Source organism: Polyergus mexicanus, unplaced genomic scaffold (genome assembly GCF_030449975.1).
Source record: "Polyergus mexicanus isolate NDT 795.1 unplaced genomic scaffold, iyPolMexi1.0 SCAF_16, whole genome shotgun sequence".
In the NCBI taxonomy this organism is placed as follows: Eukaryota; Metazoa; Arthropoda; class Insecta; order Hymenoptera; family Formicidae; genus Polyergus; species Polyergus mexicanus.
In genome coordinates this window covers 1,663,651-1,690,395 of record NW_027223336.1, presented here as the reverse complement: position 1 = coordinate 1,690,395, position 26,745 = coordinate 1,663,651, and the positions used below count along the sequence as shown (strand labels likewise).

The window sequence follows — 26,745 nt, the reverse complement described above, 5'->3', positions numbered from 1 at the left end:
ATGCGCGAGCATCGAAAATTCGTAAAAGTCACTTTCGCGGAGGTCTGCTTTATATAAACCGGCGACGATGCGGTGCCAATCTCTCCCAATTCCGAGTTGACTTCTCCGCCATACTCTCGCCGCCCTTCGATAAGATCTAGTCACGTTCATTAAATTTTCTCGTACTGTCGGCCTTGCCAAGACGGATGGTAGGGACGTTCTCGAAATAGGTCGCCGAATAAGAGGAAACGTGCAAAGCCTTCTAAAGACAGAAATTGTAATTGTATCTCCAGTATGATTTAATGTAATAAAATATAGCGCAAGCAGCACCTGCAGCCGAGTAAAACGGCGCAGGCATGACGGAAAATTTAATAATACTATGAGATTTAATAATACGGCCGAGATTGTATCCTTTTTTAATTTGTTAACTAAATATATAAAATTAGCAGCAAATACCGAGCTGCTATTTTCTTATATTTTATTTAGTTTTATATTATTTCGTTTCTTTTTTTTTTATTCGACACGGTCAGTAAATAAAAGAAGCTTCTTTATCTTTAAATTTATATTGCATTAACGATCTAATGACTAGTCGAAAAAATCGGAAAAGTAATAAATGAAAAGTAAATGGATTCGATACTACTTAATCCTACTACAATATTATTGGAAGCTTAACATATCCATCATAAGATAATAAATGTCTCCAGTAAATGAATAATCCATGAATCAATAAAATTTATAGAGGTTTATTTCACTTCTATATCTTCAATATCTCTATTTTATTACTTAATTATGTATTTATTCGCTTGATTATTTTTTGCCATAATTAGATCAATTAAACTATTAATAATAGTGAAAAAAAATATACTTAATACTGCAAAAACAGTATCAATAAGATGCGTAGTATGTTAATGATCTTGTAATATAACTATAAAAATTTTATCATTGAAAAGTAAAATCCAAATTGTTTCCAGCGTAATTCTAATTATTTTTATATTATTACGAATTTTCTCAACCGACTTGAATAAGAAAAAAATATCATGCATTATTTAAAGCATTTGTTATCTATGTGTAATAACAAACGTCTTGAATTTTTGTTCACATTTCAAAATTTTTATATGATTCTTGAAAAATTCGACAGGTAACAACGAGAAGACCGTGTCAAGTCGATATTATCTCGATAGTAACATGAAGCTCAAAAACGTACCAAGAACCTCGGAAAATCCGGAGGTACTTTGCATACACTTTTCGCCTCAATCTTCGCTCTAAAAATCACGGAGCCGGCTCCTTGGAAAGATTCCAGAACTATGTAACGCGATCGCGAATCGCGAAAGGGAAAAAGGTTGGGAGGGAAGAAAAGTCCTCGCGCGCCGTTTTGCCGAGAATGGTTATGCGTTCTCGTATGAACGTATGCCGCTTCACGGGCATTGAAAGACTGTAAAATCGCGAATTTCTGAAAATATGAAAATCTCCCGTAACACATGAAATGCAATTTCATTTCTCATGCAAATTTGTGTTTTAATATACATGCGATATTAATTGTTTTAATTGTTATATTAACCAACTGTAGAGATTAAACTCGTTTCAAAATATGAAATATATATTGTTAGATACAATATATATATATATATATATATATATATATATATATATATTTCATTTATTATAACAAAAAAATTAATTGCGTTTACACGTTATTATTTTTCATGTTGTAAGGTAATATTATATATAATATATATATATATAATTTCAAATATAATTTTTTATCAGCAATATATCTCTATATATTATTTGTATTTTAGCAATAAAATCATGGCTGCATATATCTTTCATGAAAAGCGATGTTTAAATCTTTTTAGAAAATAGATTGTTCAAGTATAATTCAAAAGGTATTGGTGAAATAATGTATAACGGAGAATTGTATTGTAGCAATATTTGTCTCGCATAAGTTAGTAGATAAGTCTCTTAACTGCATTTTACTTATTTCCACGATAAAGACCAAAGGTTTAAATTCGGACAGTAATGGGCAAAATATCGTACAAGCGGGTATTAGCGCGATGATATTTTTTGCTCGTTTGTAACGAGAAGTGAAAAGGATTTAACCCTTTTCTACCACGCGCAGGAGTTTGAACGTATGCGTCGTTTAAAGTGAAAAAAAGAGAGAAAAAACAAGCTTAAGCTCAGCTTTTGATCCTAGCAGCGTTTTCGTTCATCCAAATCACATAATTAAACTTTTTTACGGTAGCGACAATAAAATCTATCGCATCGCATGGATTAGAGATTTTCCCTTCAAAAATTAATGGAAAAATTTATATCTCGGTTATCATTATTTAAAAAAGAAAGAGATAACTAAAATCTATTAAACGCATTTGAAATTCAAACTAAATATTTAAGCGACGTTTAAGATACAAATTTTACAATTTAAATGCAAGTATTCACGTTATCGTAAAAAGACACATGTACGATGCTTAAACGAGTGGAAGATGATTCTTTGAAATTTTCTAATCTAGGCGGTATAGTTTAATTTTCACGAAATGATCATGTAGTCCACGATCTTGGAGAGCTTCCAAAGATCTACCTTGCACTCGGCTCGTTGTTGCAAAGGGAAACGCCTGAATAGGGATCTCGGAAAGAAGTTTTCCTCAGGTCGTCGAGGCTACACCTACTACCGTCACGGTGGATTTAGAAAACGTACGATTCGCGTGAAAACTCAGACTCGCATTCTAAGAACGTCCGGACGTGTGTGCGAGTGTGAGGACGAAGGGGGATCGCAGCAGGTGTTAATACGGAAACATAACGCCAGAAATATTCCCAGGACGCGGATGGGAACGCATTCGCAGCATATGGCGCCGTATCTACCCCAAGAGGATTCCAGGTCCGCCTGCAGTTCGTAAAATTTCATAATATCGTGAGCACGCCCTTCATCCTGCTCTAGGATCAGAAAGAACGAGTAAGGAAAGTAAACCAACTATCTGGTATATGATACGATACTGCATTTGCCGCTTTTCATGGATATTTATCCTTACATAAATGTTGTATGATAATACTATAATGTTCCCCATAGACTAAAATTATTTGCGATGTTAGATTTGAAGAAAATAAATATATATGTGAGAGATACGTTATATATATTTAACATTTATATAGATATATGCATCGTGCATTGCATTATTATATGCACAGATAACATCGCTATATTATACAGCCATTAATTAAAAACTAAAATCAACGAAATTCAAATATTGTAAATAAAATTCCTCGTATATCTGTCAGATATATCCTTTATTTATAGAAAACAGTTATAAGATATAATATGTAACTTTGTGATTATGTGTATAATTATTATAATAATTAAAAATCAAATAAAAGATGATAACTCTTGAATCAACATATATAAATTCATCTTCTTTAAACAATATAATTTTGCAATATAATAAAAAATTACAGAAAAGAAAAATAGAAAGAGAAAATAATTTAATAGAATATACACTCATATACCATATATAATTATATACTCTCAATACAAATACTTGTTATGTGAAAGCGATGAAGATTGAAAAATATTTAGAAGTTGTGCCAATTTATAAGGAGAAGAATTGCGAACGTAAATTTCCTCGAAATTTGATTTAATTACTGGAGCGCGACGATGCGCCTTTTAGAGAAAATAACTTCGAGACTAAGGAAGAAAGACTTCACTTTCTGGTAATGAAGGAATCAAGGCGAGACAGGGGAGTTGTTAAATGCGCGTTGCAATACTAGCGCATGCCAAGACGGAAGGTATGTCTGTCTCAAGACGCCACCTCTCTCCGGTATCCAAGAAACTCGAAGGAAACGTTAAATATTCAGAGCAAGTCTCGGTAATTTTACCTCCGCGAGAAGAGTGGAATGTTTTTGAAAGTCGTTTAGATGCCGCAACGTTTACGCCTTAACGACCCGTCTTCTTACCCGAATATTTTCCAACGCAATAATGAACAATTATTAAATACGATATTTCATTTCGCGCGTATTTTACTCGCACTCGAGGCATCAGAATAGCTATGCATGAATAATAAAACGCAGCTTTTAACTGTTACAAATTTCATAGCGTACTGCTGACAAGAAAATATACGAAAGCAAGTATGTAAAGCATGTAGGAAGTTATGCGCTAGTTTAATACCGAGAGAGAACATTGGTTAATTTCGCGTGGCAAACTTTCTAAAACTGTATTAATTTCATAATCCTTTAACTTCATCATAAACGTAATCGTATCATTAGAGCCTATTAAGCTCAAGTGGATTGTAAAATTACACTAAAATTGTGAATTTATCGTGCAACGCGCGACTTGCAAACTTCTCTTGAAGGCAAATACAAGTGAAATAAATCAATGCGATCAAACGCGAAGATTATTCTCGACTATCGATCCTGCGTCTAGTTTGTATCTCGGCGGATAACAGTATGGATTATTGAGAATTGTCAATAAGCCAAAGAGTCATCGATAGATCTGGAGTATCCGTCGAACATGGTAAAACTTTTATATTTAAAGAAATGTCACACTTGAAATCGTACTTTCCGTTTTTCCGTTGTCAAATTATGGCTATCATAATAAAGTCCATTCTGTCGCCATCCGAGCTCAAGCTTCTTAGTAAAAGTCTCGAAACTTTGTAGAGCAGTGAAATTTTAAAGATTATTTTATAATTGCATGATAATATGATCTGTATCTCAGATATTATTATACCCTTCTATCGCGCCGATAATTTTATCGAAACATTTTTTTGTTAAAGCAAATAATTATAAAAGCGAAACTAAATATAGATAAATTTTTCATAATAAAATAACACTTTGATTTATTATTGATTCTCAAAGTTTCCGTTTCATCAAAAGTCAATTTGCTTCGATATATCGAACAAACGCCACAGCCAAAATGAATAGAATTGTTTTTTTTGCGCGTGAAAATGTCAGATAACATTTCATTTAATCAAATATGTAAGTCCGGGATATATAATCATATTTCGTATAATAATAAATTTGAATGGCGGAAAAAGGCCAATAAATACGCAGGATTTAGTATAGTTCCTTTAAAGGATAACTTTTTGCAAAATCAAAATTTCACTACGTTCAATCGACTTTATCGTCCACGCGATTCTCTTCGGCGCTGTATTTGATGCGGAAAGATTAGCTCCTTCCTTCGCATGGCTTGCTTTTTGCGAATCGCAAGACGGATCCCGGACCGTAGCCTATCCTCATCACATCTTCGTCTATGTGTTCGACGTTCCCCCAACTTAAGAGAGCGTTCGCTCACGCCACTGAAAACATTTAGGACCCCGCCATTAATCTGTGCTGACGATACACTTTCCGTATATTACGCCATCAACGTTTCCCAATATGAAAGGATAGATTGCAAACGATCGCTCGTTCAACCATCAAAGATTTATTTAAAAGGCCGAGATTCGTTTCAAAATTATAGGCGCAACAAGATAAAATCACAATTATATACTTAATATTAAAAAAATATTTTTATATAATACTTCACTTTAATAATTTTCGCAAACATAATTCACACTTATACTTATAGAAATATTTCTTACGTCAAAGATGATATATTGCGTTGATTTTGGTTCAAAAAAATTCTTTTTTCTGCGGTTCAAAAAAAATCTTGCCCCTCATTATTAATTAAAATAATTTCAAGTCGCATGTTCGTTATTTGCCAGAAGATACGTTTGTAAGAAGGAAGTAAAGCTAATAACCGGAATAACCGATGATTGTTAGTGTCGTAAATTAAATGCGAAATCTCCGAGTGCGTATATGTTTAAGAATTATTGCATGCAATTGAAATACGAATGCATACGAATGCTTGACACTTGACGCGGCAATACGCATTCAGAAGAATAATCCACTGCGTTTCGTCGTGCGCAACAAATGCGCAACAGGTGCACATACTCAAACAGTGAATGCTCAAAAGAAAATAAATTTCCGTGGCAAAGACTTCGCCTTTTTCATCTCCCTTAATCGAAACATATCATATGTATCCAATTATATTTAATATATATTACATTGTTTTTTTCTCATAATGCAAAAAATTCATTAATATGAGTCTTGGTTATTAATGCATTACATTTTGGCAAAAAAATATCCTGCAACCTATTATTTTAATTTGATCTTTTCTTATATTAAAACTCTGTCTCTGTATAGGATATATTCCTACTTCAATTATTACAATTAATTGCGCGAATATTTTAATCTAATTAAACCCGCGCGATTATTATCGAAATCTGTATGGCATCTGTTTAATACGCATAAAATAAAAATTTCAAATTATCTTATCTCATAATGCAGATCATTATCTTGCGAGATGTTTACAATGAATATCGCAATTGTATAATATTTTTTATTTTCAAATATTGACAGATTAAAAAATAAAAAAAAATTGTCATCAATTACTACGTCGAATTGACGTTGATTAATGCGACAGGTTATTTAATTACGAGTGTGTCGATGAGCGATATTCTATCGCGGCAATAGCAAACAATCTGTTTACATAATCGATAGATAGTGCATAACGTATATCGAAACAAATATACTATGAGAGAGCGACATTGTTTCTGCAATAGCGACGGAAATGCATAAATAAGTCAAGGCTCAAAACGAGATTCTGATATTCCAAACAAAAAATTTTACAAAAAAACATCTACTTTCGCTTAGCATCTGTAGTAGCTAAGAATCTGAATCATCAATGTTATCATATACTTTATCACAGCGTGAAGACGATCGTGTAGAACAATTCACTAATTCTTTTGCGATATAATTTCCCAAATTTCTCTTTCGGCAATCTATTCATCTTTTCGTTCGTCGCAAAACGGGATTAAACGAGATATATATTTTTTTTCAAAATTCAACGTTCGTGTCACGAATAAGCTCCGTCACTGATGCGATATTCCCGGATCTCGTTGGCTCTTCAGCTGCCATTTCCACGCACGTGTCCCTTCCGCGTCGCATCGTCGTCGAGAGATATATATTTCCTCTCCTCCAGGAAACGCCGATCCTCCCCGATTCGATACGATAAAGCACCGTCTAGAATAACGATGTTCGTACAATGGCGAATGTTACGTCCAAATTCGGATTTCGTCGCGCGTCGCGATAATGCTCTCGTGTGTAATTGGAGCCCTTAAGTGCCATTCAGACTTATCGCAATAATTTCCAAGGCAAATTCGTCATATTTCACTTCGCCATTCCACGATCTTTGAGCATCCCTTCGGCTCGAGACGGCTCGAAATTCCTCTTATAACGGCTGGCTTTCGACCGTGAGCTATGAAAAGCAAAGCCCTACCGTTATTGGGCTACTTAGTCACTCTTCTCACCCCGGCTCACCCGCGGCCACGAGCCATCAGATTTTCGCAAATGGCGGTGCAAATGAGAAGCCGAAAAAATTATTCCGCCCTTGAAATGTCAATTAACTTTTATACGATCCGCTAATTGGTATAAGGCTAATGGAAGAACATCGAGGTACAAAAGGACCGCCTCATGTTTCATTACGAGGGTAGAAAACCCGCAAACGATCGGTCGGCGTGGTTGTATGCAAAATTGGTACGGTACCTATGTGCCCTTTGATATGGAAAACAGCCGTCTGCGAATTCTTCGGATAGTCGATACAGTTTATGCGAGATCGGTGAATACATTGTGTTCTCTCGCGATCATCAAGTTTTATAAAATATGTACCTTTGTTTGACAATCATTAAAAATAAATATACAAAGTGATTTAGAATTGTCATGCCCGCCGTTGTCCTTAACACTGATAATTTTTGTTCATTTTTGAGCAAGTATCTTGATTTATACATTAATATTGATTAAAAAATATATTCATTTGTACAAAAAAATTTTTTTATATAGACGACATGTTTAAACTAAAAAGATTGGAGTAGATATAAAGTGAATCTAAAAAGAGGATATCATAACATTAAAGTATTTATACTCAGCTCGAATTTTCGAAAAAAGATGTCATTTAATAAAAGTCATTTAAAACTTTCCTAATTGCATAAAAGTTTAGAGAGTCAAAATCTTGCTCTTCTTTCCTACTAATTGCGTATTAATATACCCTGATAAGATGCCTGTTAATTATGGCCCACGTAATGAGCTCGACAGTTAGCAAGTTATTTCCCTTATAGAGCTCGCACCGAACTCCACAGTATTTTTTCACGATGACAAGGATGATGATTGGACGTGTCTGGTGTGACCCTCGCTGGTAGACTCGTCGAGATTTTATCATGGACGCCACAAATTACAGTGAACTGACATGAGGGGTGGTCTGACATCCAGCCTGACAGTTTCGAATTTTTCAAGGGGTATATCCTGGGTAGTTGAGTGTGGGATAGGGAAGGATTCTTTTAAAATGCAAATATCCTGGCGAGGAAGGCATACGAAAGAAATGTTGCTTCTTATAAAGCAGAGATTGTCGGCTATAACGGCTCGAGGCTAACTTCGTCGCTTTAACGCGCGCGCATGATAAAAGCCTAACGTAAAGTTCCCCATTATACGGAGAAAATGTTCATCGTAGCTGACTTAAAACAAGTACTAAATTATCCTTCGCTCCGACACGGATTACTTTGTGAGGATACTTTCCGCGAAGTATATCGAAGGGTCGTGAATAAATTCCGGATTTATGTATCGACGGATAAGTTTTCCAACGATCTCTCGACTATGAAACATCGCCGTACACGTTTTAAATCTTAAGGATATCTAAGGTGATTTTACTGTGTAAAAGAGATCAACGGAGCCATTGATAGAGGAAATATTGTTAAAATAAAATTTCTTTAGTTATTAAAAAATATTTATTCATTTATAATGAATTAATAATTGCTTAACTGAAAGAGAAAGATAAAAGAAACGTGTAGAGTAAATGTAAAATATGTAATAAAAATTAGTTAAACATCACTGTAATATGATAAATATATTAAAGTTTATCAGAAATATAAACATTTTCAAGAAAATCGAAATTTTTTTTATCGAAAAAGCAACCGTTGTAGAAAATAAGATTTATGAAATTTCTTGTCGGCGTTTAAAAAAAATTCGATACAATTGTATAATGATGAAAAATATATCCAAGGCTACATATTTCCGTAAGTCTTTGCAAAATGCGACATGTTAATCAAAGTATACATAGCTAATAAAAAACTTTCCGTTATACAATACATATTACTCCGTAATATTTCGTCGGGACACAGATAGGGGTGAAAGAAATTTTCGCATAGAGTTGCTGAATAAACGCAAACATCCGTACGCGCATCGCCACGCTATTCGGAGCAACTTATTCGTTCGCATCCGATTCGGCGATGGAAAAATTACGTTCGAACGATGAACGACGTTCACCGACGACGAGGCCCACTTTGCCATTGTTGGCGCGTTCGCGGACGTAACACTTTTTGTGCTCGTCGCGAAATATTCTTGTCGCGCTAGTTTCGTACGCATTTTCTCGAAGGAAATCTCGGATTCTCCCGATGGATCGTGGACGGATGAGAACGGGAGAAGAGACGGTGGAAGAGCGCGCCCGAGGGAACGGAACGGCACGGCGCTGCGAAATTTCACCCGCCGGCGGCCGACAGGCAGGCAGACACGGGCGATGGATGAGATGCTAACGAGACACGAAACGATCGACTACTCTCGCCAGGACAGGAGCCGCCAAGTCGGGCGTGAAATGGCTTTCCTTTACCAATCCGGGTTACGACACCGCTTTTGCGCGAAGCTCATCGAGATACATTTATCGAGAAACGCATTTATTCTCGGCATTAAGATACGCGACGAAAAAAAGTCAAGAAAGCTCCGAAAGTAATCCTACTTGAGTATTAATAAGATTAGCATTTTAATTTCGGATATAAGTGATACGCGTCTCTATAACAGTAAAAATAAAAACATAATAATAAAAAAATAAAAATAAATAAAAATAAAATAAGTCGAAATTGCAGAATAAATCTTTTTCTTTCATTTTTAATATTTATTATCCATTGTCATAATATGATGTATTAAAAGGTATATAAAAGTGTATTAATCTCTTATAAAAAATTTATAACGCACATAATATTAAATGTTTATTGATACATGAATGTAGCAAATAGTTATTCATCGTAAAAATCATCGGTAAAATATTTCTGTAAGATACAGGATGCGCTAACGAGACGCAAAACAGTCTGTCTTAAGCAAGGAGAGAAGCAATAAGACAAGTGAGGCGCGAAATGGTTTTCCTTTACTACTGAGGCTCTCCAATGGCAATCACATCCGCCTTTGCCTGTAAGTCGAGATACACGAGACTCTATCCTCGGTATTAAGGGAAAATTGAAAGTGGTTTTATCCCACCTGGAGTTTTATCTTATCCGTACAGAACTCCAGATATAGAAAAATAGTTTGCGTGTGGATTCAACTGGAAAGTTAATAAAGTCTTGACTGAATATCGACTCTTATTGTAAAAAAGCTAAATTACTTCTTGCTGTCAATAACCATCGCGTAAACAAGTACACATTTTCTTTGACTTGTGTATTAATAAAATAACGAGAATACTGACTGATTGTTTCATATAAAAAGGAAAATCATAAATATCTTCTTCAATATTAAACTGTTTTACAATTTAATTTGACATCCTCCATATCAAAGGCACTTGCGCGTTTAAAAGGATTAACACACATATCTTCTTTTATTATAAAATTTAAATACTTATATTTGTTTTCTATTTTTCTTTTTCTCTCTGATTAAAATTTATCAACTTGTCTTTATTTTTTTTCATTATCATATATTAGTTATCAATATTATCGTATTATATATTTTATGAATCATATAAATTTGCGCTCTCTCTCTCTTTCTCTCTCTCTCAGTTGCAAAAACACGATTATTTTACACTAACATCGAAGAGAAAGACAATGACCTATAATTCAGAGACGTTTCTCACAGGCTTTGATCAGCAATACTTTGGACACGACTAATCCGCTAATTTATCACGTACCTGCACTATAATGAAGAGGAGGATGCGCGACTAGAAGTAATACTACGATAGGAAAGACGGTAAGAAGGATCGAGGAGAGGCGAAGAAAGCACGCGCGAGGACCAGAACAAAGAAGGACGGAAAAACAAAATCTCTTAACGACCGACATTATATACTTATATACTTCGCAAAGATCGTTCGTTATCTCGGCTGGGTGATGCCAATTTTTCAGTGCTTTATGCACATTCTTATCCCCGCGACGTCACCCTATATTTATCATCGTTCATTTATCGGCGTTCCATCCATCGTTCGCCGCTGGCAAATCTGTTTAAAAGCGATCTTACTGATGGCATCCGAGCTCTATGACATTGAGAAAAATTGACAATTGGTTGCGTGCTGTTGAAAAAGAAAAAAGGGGAAGAGGGAGATGTGAAAGTTTGAAGATGGAAGGATGTGATTTATATCATAATCTCTGCGGACCGCGCACACACATATATAAGCACGCGTGTATATAATCCTCAGCAGCACTATGACAGATATCTCTAAATTAACACTTTTTTTAAGAATTCTGTGTTTTACTCAATTAATAGTTCTTTGTTTTATTTGTCACAAATGTCTGATGTGCTCTCTCTCTCTCTCTCTCTCTCTCTCTCTCATACTGTAGTTAAATTATGTTCTTAAAATGATGTACCTTTTTTGATGATAAAAAATTAAACATACAAATAAAATTCATTTCATTGCTATAAATAGAGAAAAGACATAGAAAAATTCAATTTAGAAATTAAACTAATAAAATTTATAATTAATAAGTATAAATTAATAAATTTTTTCTGATCCAAAAGTATGGATTCCTACTTTCCATTATAAAACATTATATAATAAGATAATTTAAATACAGACATGCCAAAATTATTTCTCATAAAAAGAAAAATACATCTACCTACGCAATATCCTCATTTACATTTAAGTAAATCTCTCTCTCTCTCTCTCTCTCTCTCTCTCTCTCTCTCTCTTTCTCTCTTACTCTTTATAAAAAATCAAATCAGCATAACTAAAAGTTCATATTTATTTTAAAGTTCTAACAATATCAGTGTGAACTCGTTCAGTTAATCTACAGTATATTTTTGATGAAAAAAAAAATTTCGTTCTTCTCCACTAATGTCCGCCACAATACATCGATTTTACTAAAAGTAAACTATCTAAAAGATTTTACTAAAAGTTCATCAATCAGTAATATTACATTACTACATTATTATTATTTAAATAAAAAAATAGATATTAGATAATAAACAAATCTATAAAATATAAATTAAAATATTATAGAATGTAGATTGTAAAATGAAATAGAAAATGTGAAAGAAAAGTCGATATATCCAATATATGAAAATTAAAAAATGTAAGATTTTTGAGAGAAAAAGCGACAAAAACTGACAATTTTAAAATCAATTTGTTTGCAGATAAATATATTAATAAGTGTACGTGTGCATTAAATTCTCAAATGTAGCCGCGAAATTCTTTTTACTTTCATATCCGCTCCGATTTTTCGCTTAACTGAAGATGTGAGACTGCTCGAGCAACGTGGTAATAAACGGAAATCAGATCCATGGGGACCGATTGAATAGATACTCAATATCAGAGATAGCTTTGGATCTATGTCGCTTGAATTGGTTTCTCGACTTTCAATACGCTCTCACCTATATATAGGCATCCTCTTTAAGCTGCGCTCCAATTCTCTGGAGGAAAAACTTTTCAAAAGCATTACACATATACGCGTCATCTTTTAAATATTAACAATATTCCATTCCCACACAAAGATATAAAGTTAAGCGGAAAAAATCGATGTTATTTAACGAACAATAAAATGTCAGATGTAAATTTAAGAACGTACATTTAATGTAAAATTTCAAATATAAGTATCATTAAATTAACCTAAGTTAATATTTCAACAAAATGTTTTCCAGAGTACGAAGAAACGTAAAGCTTTTCCAATAAAATTTATCGCATAAAGTTCAATTGGAAAGATAAAATTTCCACTCGACTTTCGCATAGCGAGAATTTATACGGTTTAATTAATGAGCTATTTAACACGGTAATTAAATATTTCTCATTTTAAATTTTCAACTAACTTTTATATATATCTTTGTTTCGATAAAGTTCTCACAAAACTTAGTTAACGTTGATTAGTGAGTTGTACAATTTAATATATGTACGTGTATATTATACATAAAGAACTTTAACAAGAATGTGTATGCGTATAATATAAGATCCAACATTTTAAAGAGGATCAGTTACGTCAAAAGGTAATAAATCTAATACATTTCGTGATTTATGAATTTGACAATTGTGCGCACACACAAAGTACTTTTAGCCTTTTAAAATATAAAATTAATAATTAATTTATAAGTTAAAGTAAAGATTTGCATTGTAGAATGTAATTTAATCTCAAAATCGTAAATATTATCTTATATCGAACTAGCTTTTGTATAGTGATTGTATCACGAAAATTTTATAGTGATCGTACATAAAAATTTATGAAAATAAAAATTTTAATTCTAGGGCAAATCTTTACTTCGGCACAAAAATTAATTATTAATTTTACATTTTAAAAGGCTAAAAGTGCTTTGTTCGCAATATCAAATTCATGAATCTCGAAATGTATCAGATTTATTCACTTTTGACGTAGCTGATACGTCTAGTAATTCCTTAAATAAAAATACATCATAATATCACAATGTTTTCAACATAAAACAGTCTTAGAAAGTCTTGAATAAATGCGCGGAAAAAACTGATGAACATTGTGTTGGATCCATCGTATAAAACGAACATCACCATTGAGCTCCGCTATCAACCTATAAAGTGTTAGCTCTTACATAGAAATGACTCGCATAAGCACTGACGTTGAACACCAGGCATCGCAGAAACGATAGGATCCTTTGCTCTTTAAAATTAAACGCCAAGAAACAGCGAAAATATAATTTAATGACCCTTCTTTTTCTTTCAATGCTTCAAATAATTTACTTTACGTTAAGATATGCGAAAATATATAAAAAAAGATACTTGTATATACAGTTTATCTTTTTTAGAGACGAGAAGTATCACGATAAAAATAAAAACGAATATTTTAAATAATATTCTCTCCTATCATTTTAAAATATATATTTTAAATGTTAGAAAATTTTCAAGCAGAATCGTTCTTATTTTTTGATCCTTTTTTTTAACGACGCTTTTTAATGATATTAATTGATAAAATCTGTTAAAAAAATATTCATGATAATAAAAAAAATCTCATATAAACGGTTTGTCGTAAAATATTTTATACGTTTATATCTTTATGTGCAATCGCGCACAAACACACATACAAATTTGTTTTGTTATCTAAAATAAAGAAAAACGAACGTGAACGTAAAAAATACGATGTAAGTCATTTAAAATATATCATCTTAGAGAATATACTACGTGATTTATAATACTTATTTAAATTAATTCATAATACTTAGTTAAAACAACTCTTTTTAAAAAATTTACTTTAACATTCCAATCAAAGAGTTTATCGTTCGGTTTGTTAGAAAAGAAGAATATAAGCTGAAAAGCGCAGATTAACTTGACCGCGTTACCATCACATCGTGAAACAAATATGCGCCGATATGACCGAGAGATCACGAATGGGATTGCGGTCTTGCTTCATCATTAAATCCCATCGAACACCAGAGATTGTTCCGCAGCTGTTTGCGCGGCAACTGAACAAGCAGCCGAACGACCAGAGCTAGCTAACTAATTATCGCGTTCCTAGCAGGCCAGAAAACAGAACAATGGTATGTGTATTGCGGCGCAAGCCTGGTTACAGAATTGCCATGAAAACGGACGCACCGTGGGCGAGCAATTAATTAAGTACTGCCGGATCAAGCCGGGTCAACCAAGTCAGTATAAATCAATTTATTTTCAAAGTGTAGTAAAACAGGCTTAAAAGATCTAGAGGCATTATCATCCCACATCTTGATAAATCTCGTTATTGATATTGATTTTGATTTACAGCGTTACAAAATATCTAATGTAACAATCGTGTACTGAATTTTTAGGATAATTCAAACAAAAAAAGGAATTAAATTATTTACTGCCACAACTTAACCACGAATACTTTTATCATAAATATTAAGAGCATATAATAATATAATTATTATGTAATAATATATAATTATAATGTAATTTTGTTTAATATATATGTTGAAATTTTCTCCTTTGAAATGATAAATTCAAAATTAAATAGAGAATTGATTAAAAATTAAAATCAAAATTCATAAATTATCCAAAACTGCACATGGTAAACAAGCATCTAAATCGTTGATTTTAAAGGATTTTAAAGAATAGTGGCAAATCAACCCAAAACGACTGCCTGAAAGCGTAAAAATGATACGATCCGACATAGAAAGAGATCTAATCGAGGGGCTGGAAGGAAAAGCGCTTGCTCAACAAGCGTTTCACCGACAGAGGCGCTTTTCATCCCAGATCGTTAATCGCGTCGCGCTCGTGGCAACTACCGCGTAGAACGGGCCAAAGTGCACTTTCTTTAACACCGGAAACAGTGGCCGTCGCATATCGCTGACCGACACTAAATGCACACGGACGATAACGTCGTAAAGCCAGGAGAGCTTTCGGTTCGACTGACAGCCCTTCGAGTGCACCGTCACTCGGAAGCACAGGGTTATTGACTCGCCACTCCACTTCAATACGAACTACCGACATATCTACATCACGCGCACACTCGCATATGTTCCACGAGATGAAGAGGGCGAGAGAGAGAGAGAGAGAGAGAGAGAGAGAGAGAGAGAGAAGTAAAAAGAGCAAAGTAAAGAGAAAAAAAGCGAAAAATGAATGAGGACCAGGTATCAGCTTGAAAAAAAATACGGTATTATTGGTAAATGTAAAAAATAGCTTTTGAGAGATTTCATTTCTATATTTTTGTTTATATATATGTTGCATCTTATTGACGTTTGACTGTTTGCAACATTTTAATATTTATAATCGCATTTATAATTATATACTTCGTATTATAATAAATTAGAGATAACACAAAAGACGCATAGCAACAGCACGTGAAAGAAATCAAATTTATTTCCTATTAAGAAAAAAAGAATATAGTTGTCTTCGATATTTGCTCATACGGTCGTTAATTATTAATTTCTATTTTAATGTTGCCGAAGATAATGTGCGGAAGAAACCGATATCGCGATAAAATATTGAATTCCGGCATTACGCTGGACCATTGTAACGTATAAAATGAACGGGAAGATTAGCATAGAATTTAATTTGGCATTAATTACATTTGAAATTTAAACTTCGGAATCATTGAAAATGCGAAACGTCACAGAAGCCAGAGCGCCAAATCAGTAGCCAACTTAATTACACGTGGCTGCTCATTTACACTACATAAATCACAAGGCACATATAGCACCGAGCTGGTCTTCGGATACATTGTCTGTCTACATATACATGTTGCTACGCGATTGTAAACCAATCTTTCGAGATAAATGGGCAATTATCCAGTGCATAATGCGTATGTAATTTATACTGATCAATCTGCTGCAAGAACACTCGCGGATAATATAAATGGATAAGTGCATTAACATGTATCATACTGTTAAAAAATATATAACGAAGCCCAAAATGTCATTAATAAAATAATATCATGAATAAAATATCATTATATGTCATTAATTATTATTTGTCTAGTTTTTTATAGGAATATCATACATTGTAATTATATGACATAATTAAAATAATATGATAGTAGAATTGCATTAATTATGAAATTCAATAAATTATATATATATATATATATATAATGCATAATACGTTGTATTTTAACAAAATCTCCATAATTGGGCCATCATTTTCAAAACGATTCAAATAATATGGTATATAATTGCAGGCAAAATCGCTTTTTGGCTGGCAATTTAGATGTCAAAAAGTAACGCAAAAATTATATCACAATAGAACGACAATTCAGGGAAATATCGCATTGATCGTTCCATTAATTACAAGGTAACCTTCAGCTACTCAGTGAATAGTTAGTGGCCAATATTCGGCTCGCGTCAATAATCACTGGGCAGTATAGTAACCTGATGCCAAGCTTTGATGCGCTAATTTACTTCACTTGCATTAATGCCTCGATCTCATTGTCCCCTTATTCCACTGGTTTGGAACAATGATTGTCTAAGTGTATGTATGATTCACATGTCGCGCACAGGCTCTGTCGGCATTTATATACGATGGATCGTATTAACGTTGTACTTGAGCATAAAGGTGTGGTTCCTGAGGCACGTAACTCGACATACCGAATTATTTGCGAACAGAATTTGCATCAAAAATTGTACTTGCACAGGCCCCTAAATTCGCTTCATTAAATCATAAATTTGATATACTACATAAATGGAATAATTTTTGGCTATTATTCAGATACCAGTGATATTTTTGCATTAATTTACGCGGCTTAATTGTAACACGATAACAGTAATTTTAAAGCAACAATAATTACAAATCAAACATTTGTAATTAATTATAAAATATTAAAATATTACTAAATATATGAAATGCACAGAAAATAGTATAAAATAAAAAATAATAATTTCTATGTACGTATAATCAGAATATATTACGCATTAACGTACTAATTAATAAACGTCCATGAAAGTACCAAAATCAATTATAAATTCGTAATAAAATGAGAATATTTGATTAGAGCACTCGTCATGCATTAATCGTAATATAAAAGCAAATATGAAGATTTCTTATTTGCATAAAATCAAATAATTTCCTAATGACAAGTGATATCTCATTTATTTACATCGCTCAAAATCCGTTAAAATAACAACAACTATGAGATAACAATCGTGACAACGTATTTGCTACGATTCCACTTCATCATTTATGAAGTGGAAACGCGACAGAATCATAAAACGAGTTTCAACTGACACATTTTCCGAACACGCATTTTCGTCAATTACTTTTCATCGATCATTAATGACATGTAATAAATCACAAACAGTATAATGGACTCAATAAGAGTACTTTAGCAGCACGCGGCATCGGTCAATTCAATTATCTTCGTTGCAACAGCGCATTACTGATTTTATATAACGACTCTGAGTATCTACATGTCCGGCAATTGCATTTAAATTACCAAAAATTAATTAATCGTTCCAGTCTGCGCTGACAAAGTCACGAATAAATCGCGTCAACGTCCGCGCGACAGACCGTTGAATGACAAAAAGACCTCATGACAGTTCTCATTTGCGTGCACGGGAACAAAGCGACAGCGTACAATCGCTGCGTAAGCGCGACATCATTTTTTAATCGGAAAGAGATAATCCCCACGTTCCCGGAATTTACACACAGCCATACGCAGTTGGCATGTTTACACGCGCCTGCCTTGCTATTACGCTTCCTGCACCATTATGAACACCCTGTGTAAACGTCCTCCGCTCTATCTTTGACATCCGTTTCATTCGCTCGAAGAGCGCGACATTTCCGTTCCTTTGAACGGCGACAACGATAGAAACAACGCCATTAAACTCTTCCTTTTGTCGTGGCGCGTAGCAGCAAAATGTGCACACCGTGTGCAAAAAGAAAAAAAAAAAAAGGACCGCCCGGTTTATGAGTACTTTCGACTTTTGAACGCTGTTACAAGAAAATAAGCACTTCGATAATTGCCTTCGCGGAAACGGCAAATTGCGACAACAGGGTAAAAATAAATTTAATTGGAAATATTTAGATCGTCAAAATAATACAATATATTAATATTCTCTAATTTTCAAACGGCTTAATACGCACTCACATATTAATATAATGTTGATAAGAAATTGATAAAAATCGTATTTATATAAAATAATTAGTTTATTACGTTATAGCAGTAACTTGTATAGATTTATCATATGATATTTATTCATATTTTAATTTAAAACAATATTAATTCGCGTATAATATAAATATCTAAAATAAACAATTTCTAAATAAATTTAAGTATTTCATCGATGCTTAAGGGTCGCTAATAATTTCTTGAAGAACCATAAAAAGGATCATAAAAAACATTGAGACAAGAATCTCAATTTCCTCGAACCGCATCGAGGTCAAACATGCTTGAAGCAGCAACAGTATCGATATGTACATGAATCAAAAAGAGCCACGACGTCGAACGCAATCGAAAGACGATACGAGCGAGCGGAATGACACGAATTTCGTTGACGTAGCTCTATATGTATACCGATAGAGTTCCGCTATTGGTCGGCAATAGTAGAGAAGCGCGCGTATAGTCGGCCAAAAGGGGAGTAGTTCGATATTGGTCAGACAGTGGAATGCCCTCTGTTCGCGCCAGACAACAAGATTTCTCTGTACTTTATACCGATCTTGTCAACCTTATAGAGTGGTTGCTCGTAGGAAAAGCAAGAGAGATAAAGAACAAAGAGAAGCTAGAGATAGCGATCGAAAGAAAGAGACAGAAAAATAGCGAGTAAAATACGAAGGTAGAAATGATGGCGAATTAAGGCGAAAAATCGAAAAGATCGAGCGATAACGATTACAAGTACCAGTTAACTGTTAAATGTCAGATCTTTCCGCGCAGGCACGCGAGAAAATGGCAGTAAATTGAATTTCCTTCAAGAGAAAAAAAAAGATGAGTAAAAAAAGAGAGAGAGCAGGATGTAGCAAAGTCTATTTATTCTTTGAACGGGCGAATGCGAAATCTTAAAACAAGAATAAATTTATAAGTAAACAATAGTTATTTAGTAAAATAAACAAAATTTTTTAAAAATATAGAATTAAATAGAGGAATCGCATGTAGAAAAAAAATGATGAGAAATTGAAAAAATTAATACCACGAAAACGCGAGAGAAATAAAAGGTGTTTTGAAAAGTGCAGAAGAGGAAGATGCAAAGATGGATGACTCGAAGATGTATTTTGAAGAGGCTGCAGTCCCTGCGACTAACGCGTGGATTAAGGGCGAATGCCTTAACATTCCTGTCTATTTGTCGAATAAAATACAGAGAATCTAGAAACCGCATAAAACGTACATTATTCTCAACTTTTTCTCGCTCGCGGATTCGATGTCGAGCACTCCTGGAGCACTAGGCAAATTTATCCCTATCAACCGCAGACGTACGTTCACTCGGAAGACGAGAACCTTTCTCACCGCGTGCCCTTCCTGCGCATTTTACCTACACGATGAGACGACTGAATTTTCGATGATCGGTGAAACGTACAGGTGATAATTTTGCGGGACCTGATGTTATCGTTAAAAAATTTTTCCACATATCCATCCATCTCCAAACGCACTTCTTCGAATTAACACAAACTTTCGAAATATCAGATATCCAATAGTATTGAGATCTATTGCCAAATACTATTAAAACACATATTCGGACTAATCGTAATTTTTATAAATTACATTGACACGTATAATAAAAATTTGTTGAATCAAACAAAATGTTTTTTTCAATCTTCTAAAATTTCTCTATATAATTTATTTTTCTATTAAAATTATATATATTCATACTATTTATTATATTATTTATATTTATACTTTTATTATATTGCTATATATTATTTTTTTCTACCGTTACATATCTTGACACTCTTTATCGATTTGATATTATGCATTCTAATTAGCAATAATAATTTGCAAAATGATAATGAGCCTGCCAATATATTTCACAATGTTAATTCTGTAGAAATGTATTATTTTAAATCGATACGAACATAGAGTACGCGATACATTCATAATTTAATAGAACGAAAATAGCGGGATATAACTGAAATTTCTATGTTACAAATTAAATTTGTATATTTTCTCATCGTGGCTTTATATTGCAGTTACGAGCAACGTGCGGTATGCGTTACGTAGTTAAAGCTAAGTCCGATAACCCGGGAGACATGATAATCATAAACACATACCGCGTACATTATGGAATTATTGTCGAAAGGTGTTACATCGACGATGTGATCGTCATTAAATTTATCGCAAATTTTCTGATATCCAATATAAAGCTTTTAAAAGCTAAAACAATATACTGTATGTTATTCAACAATAACTTTGACATTATTGGAATGGCATTATTGGTATAAAATTATATACGCACATTGTTAATTCACCTTCGGATATCTTTCCCAAATTATCAATTATAATTACATCATTAACATCTTTCAAAACATTGACATTGGATAGAATGTTGTCAAATTGATAATAAATACATATATATATATATATATATATATATATATATATATATATATATTTATATTTATATAGACTGCGAAAATGAAATTAAAAATTTGAACTAATATTTCAATACTCGCGAAGATATATTAACATAATCGAATACAACTGCAACAGTATATCTCTCATAGATATCTCGGGATTCACACAGAACACAGTATGGCACGACATACTGTGCACGTAAAACAAAGTATATAAAAGAAACGCAAGCGCCATTGCATTTCAATGAAAGCTGACTTTGCCCGCTTTGGCGTGCTGGACGCACGTTTCCGGATTGGAACACCCAAGTTGATTTGTTTTTCTCGACTTGGCCGGGATAGACGTTAAGTGTACTCGACGTCTTATCGGGCACCGAGGTTTACGTGCTATATTTCATGCAGCAGGCAACTTTTAGCGTTCTTCCTTCGTATTTACTCAACTGGTTTGCGAAAAGTACAATAGAAAGAAGTTATATCCAAAGATTTATAAAGTCGGTACAAGTTCATTGAGATACGCAAAATAATTCGGAGTATCGAGAAGTGAACGAAAGTAATTGCTTACGTTTCGAGAATTTATTTGCCAGCAGTCAAAATATCCGATTTCAATATTACACGAACGAGAGAAATTTATTTACGAGCCTATTATATGCGAATTAAGCTCACTGAGATATTAATGAACAAGGTACATTTAGTTGTCGGTTAATATTAAATAGATTTTACTTACTAAAAAAGCCTTTGTAATTTTTATCGTTCCTCTAAGAGTTTACATTTTTTGAGATGCAAGAAATTAATGTTGAAAAGTCCATCTTTGTGTCTCTGTTGATACTTTTAGTTTGAAAAGAGATTTCTTTCATAAGAATTATATCAAAATAATAAATCTCTCGCGAATAGTAAATAATCTCCATGTGTATTAACGTTCAAAAGTTTTATGCTAAGCAAAGCCGCACATATACCGTCGGTGAAGATCGCTGTCAGTGCAAAATTTTTGCACGAAAACCGAAAAATAAACATCGCCCTGAAGCGGAATAACCAGGCGACGCATAAAGGAGAATGCAGAAAAACGAATAGTATGCCAACCACATATCCGCACTTATACACAAGCACGTTGAGCGGACATGCCATTTCACAAGAGATAACAGTTGACCGTGTTCTTTTCATTCTACTCGGTGGTTGGATATTAAAAACAGGAAGAGCGCGAAGCAAGACTATATGAAGCAAGGGTTTATTTAACCGGGCTCTCGAACAATACCGAAGAGCATCAACTGGCGATTATTTTGCCTTGCGACGCGTCGCGAAAACATGCGCATTTCGTCTCGAAGACAAATGTAGCCGATAAAACGAGCGACGCATCTGTCTAGCGAAGGAAAAAAGAAGACGTAAAACGGAAACTTTTAGGGCAAATGCATATTCATATAACGATGCGACCGGCGGATCCAAGCGGCACGAATTAATATGCATAAATCTTGCCATTACTGTCGACTCAGGTAGCTTAGAACGTCTCGTTCCGCAATTTATTCGTGACCCGGACCACTTGCCGAAGATTCTTAAGAACAGTGACATTATCTATAACGTTTAAATCTGAGAATAACCGAGATAAAAAATGCACAAAAATTTTTAGTTGTAGGCATACTCCTTTATATTGTATAATAATTAACATTAATGTTAATAATTAACTAAATAATAATTAACATTAAATGATTTTTACTTAATGCTACAAAATAGATAAACCATTACTTAGAATAAGTCAACAAGACGTGAGAAAGAAAAAAAAATAATTTTTAAGAAAATTTGATATTTTAAGAAACATGTCTAAAAGGGCGAATAAATTTCGATAAAAACTTTTTCATCTTTTTATATAATATAAAAATTAAATCGCGAAATATTCTTTGTGTATTGATGTATACGTAATGAAAAAAATTCTAAAATTGAAATAAATAAATGTCTTCAATATCAAATGCAATTATGGTTTTTAGAGAAAGGTTATATGAGATGTAAAAATGGAGAACGTTGAAAACAGTAAAAGTTTGCGTTTCCGACTATACGTTACGGAAAAAATTTTCTCTCGTATGTTATCGCTCCTAAATGTATCCGGCACATTCCTAAAAAACTTCATCAGAACTTTTATGAGAATTTAATTATACGCGTGAAATTGAAAGGCTTTATGCAAGGTAGGATCACGTTTGCCAAAAAATTCATGAACAACTCGCTTTTTCAGGAAAGAACGCATAAAACTGCGCTATAAAAAAATCTATTATTTTTTATAATCGCCAAGTTAAAGCGAACAATCCTCTCTTCATATTTTATTTTATATTTAAAAAAAAAACTGGTATATAAAATTGTATACAAACAGCGCAATTGTTTTTGCCGTTGAAAACATTCAAATATTTAGTATCAGAGTTTGTAATATTGATAGTATATAATATATCAATAAATCAATTTATCAATAGTGTAAGAAATCATATATTCGATGCCTATCGAAAAATAATTGTATCTTCGACGATTTTAAATCTCTTTCATAGTTCTCTCTTTTCATAAATCTTTTTTTATAAAATATCTTATTTAATATATATGACACGGCTTATAATTCAAATGGAGCAGTCATATTTTATAAACGCAATAGCGAAATTATCAACGATCATATCGATAATATATATATATATATATATATATATATATATATATATATATATAACGTTGTTTATTGAAATGTATAAGGGAATATAACGTGAAAAATAAAAAGCGCTAAATTTTCCAAGATTCGCGTGGGCGGACTTGAATTCTTCATGTCAATAGAAAATCCGACTTCGAAGGATTAAACGTTGAGAAACGGATTGCAAGGTACTTACCGAGCACGACCAGCTTCACCGGTCTGCCGAAGAGGATCTTCCCCCGGTCGTCCTCCAACGTGCAGCTCCATACACCGTCGTCCTCTAATCTGACGTTGTCTATGTGCAACGCGGCGGTCGTGGAGTCGCCGATATATCGGTGTCCGGTTCCGCTCATTTCTGTTCTCGTGTCTATCGTGATCATGTCCACTGGGTTATCCTCGTGCAGCCACGTTGCCGGTCGTATTCTGTAACTTCTGACAAGGAGCGCAACGTCCGCATTATTTCACGTCATGCAACAAACTTCGACACAGCCGATCTTCGGGCAACGAAGGGACTTGAACTATTATCGCGGAAAGAGACTTTGTTTCCGTAGAGGGATTTTCATCGTGATGTTATTCAATACTATTACCGGAATGGAAACCGGATATTAATATAAAAGGAAAATACACAGGAATATTTTGTTAAATATGTAGATATATGCATATATGTATACATATATATATATGACGAAGATATGGAAATTTAGAAACTATAGATAACGAGAAAGAGAATAATATTGATATATTTTATCTCACCCGTTTTCATATTTGAAATTGAAACCCGATGTGTTTTACATTCAAATATAATATTTCAGAATATTGAATATATATACTTGATATTTCAAATAATCGATTTAAAATTAATTAATCATCTGTCAATAATTCTCGGCAATCGATTAAGCATAGACTCGCGTGTTACCTCGCTCCTGGCAGCAATAATCTCGAGTAATTTCCTTCCAGTTCGCAGGGCAAAATGACTTTACTATGAGGCTTCACCACAAGCTCCAGAGGTGGATTGGACGATATGTCGGCTACGTCTGAGGATAGCGGAATATTGGTGGTGGTGGAGGAACTGGTAGACCATGATTCCTCCTCGGGGGCCAAAAGAGCAGCGGGCTGGGCCACTTCATCAGACAGAGATATCACTGTCGAGCTGGGTGTCGTTGTGCTCGTTGTGCTAGTGGTAGTCTTCCTAGAGCGTCGACTACCTTCCTGCCTACCTCGTAACGCAAAAACGCCAGCCTCGTTCACGGAACCTGTAACAACGTGGTATAATGACGTCAGTCTTTCTATCATTAAAGAAAGTTGCCGTGATTTCGTTTTCTCGCTAGTGCCTCGCATTGTTTACAGCGTATAGTTTAATCGTATTTTTGTTATTATCAACATTTTTTATATGTCTCAATTTTTAAATATTTCTAAATAAACTGTCGCGTGACTTTTCGCATGAAATCGCTTTAACTGCGAGACTTCAACTATTATCAATTGTTACCATCGCTGTAATGTTTTATACGCTGAACCCCAATCGATTAATTAAACAGACGAGTAAATTAATAAGAACGCATAATGTACTTGTGTATGTCAAGTTACATAATTAAATAGTTAAGTAATTATACAAGCGCTTCTCTCTCTCTCTCTCTCTCTCTCTCTCTCTCTCTCTCTCTCTCTCTCTCTCTCTTTCACAAAATTTAGCGCTCTTTCTAAAGAAGAGAAATGTTTCTCGAAGCTTAATCCATGTAGAAGCTGTGTCTAAATAAACGCAATGTATTATCTTCCGCATTGAGCAAATTTTCCGTCTTCAACCTCTGGTGGAGGGAGACGCGCGTTACATCCGCCCGAATTCAAAGGGCGGCTAAATTTTCTCGTCGCGTAACAACAGACGAAATTAGTCGTCCGCCTCTCCGTGCCCCTGCCACGCTTTATCGAGAGGTAAATATTCTGAAGGCTGGAGCTTGATCGAGTTAGCGCAGCCTTGGAAATTCGATAAAGCCACGACAAGAACGTCGTTGCGAAGGGCATTTTCTAGTCTGCGCGGCGCGTGGGCAGGCAAACCTCATCCCCCTTTCCGCACGCTCGGTCGCCCTCACCTAAAACTGCCTGCCTATCGAGCTTGGTCGACCGAGACTTCACGAGGAAAACTAATTATGGTTCCGATGAGCCGCAAATAGCTGCAACTACTACCTAACCTAACGTAGCTAAGAGCTCTCTTTCCGGGATCCCCCTGCTTTCTCATCTCGTTGCCGCGAGTTCCGCAATCCCTCTGTAGCAAACCAGCAGTTGAGGGTGACCGACAGTCCAACTTGTTTGCATGCCATGAGCTAGTTCTACGACTATTTCATTAACGTTCTCTCTTGACTAACAGCTAAAGCATACATTCCTCTATTCTTTTAAACATTTTTCTTAACGCTACAATTTTTTGTTGTTTTTTTTTTTTTTAAGGCGAAAACTATTGTATTTATTTAGGCAATTTAATGAGTATCTTATAATTTTTAATCTTTTAATTTTTGTATGAAGAAAATTTAATTTTTTTTCCTTTTTAGTTAATTAGTACTAATCGTAGTCTCTTTAAAAATATAAAATATAATAGAAGCAATGTATGACAAATAAAAATAATGTATAAAAATGAGAGAGAGAGAGAGAGAGAGAGAGAAGAAAAATAATTAGTAATCCCGTTATAAAAATATAATAAAAATATAATTAATACAATATATATTACATTTGATTATAAATTTTAATCTATTATGACTTATATTATCACAGAAATAATTTAATTCCAAAAATATTGTAAACAAGCATTCTAATTAAACAATTCTGTATGTAATATATCTCGTTTATACTTGAGCAATTTTGTTTAATCAACACGCAATATGAATATGCAAGTTAGAAGGAAGGTATTAGTGAGGAATGTAAATGTGTTTTACATAAGTAACAGGACTCCGATTCT

The 26,745-nt window shown here is 33.9% G+C and overlaps 1 protein-coding gene across 5 annotated transcripts in view; it reads right to left on the bottom strand.

Annotated features, from left to right (window-relative positions):
- Tei (teiresias) overlaps positions 1-26,745 on the bottom strand; it is a 313,828-nt gene that overhangs the window by 106,425 nt on the left and 180,658 nt on the right. For 4 of the 5 annotated variants that reach the window (XM_070309187.1, XM_070309185.1, XM_070309182.1 and 1 more), the window contains 2 exons: positions 24,724-25,060; positions 24,004-24,239 (listed from right to left, as the gene is read on the bottom strand). In XM_070309187.1, the coding sequence (XP_070165288.1) occupies positions 24,004-24,239; positions 24,724-25,060 (573 nt within the window). The remainder of the gene's footprint in view (positions 1-24,003; positions 24,240-24,723; positions 25,061-26,745) is intronic. The other variant, XM_070309186.1, reaches the window with a different exon arrangement.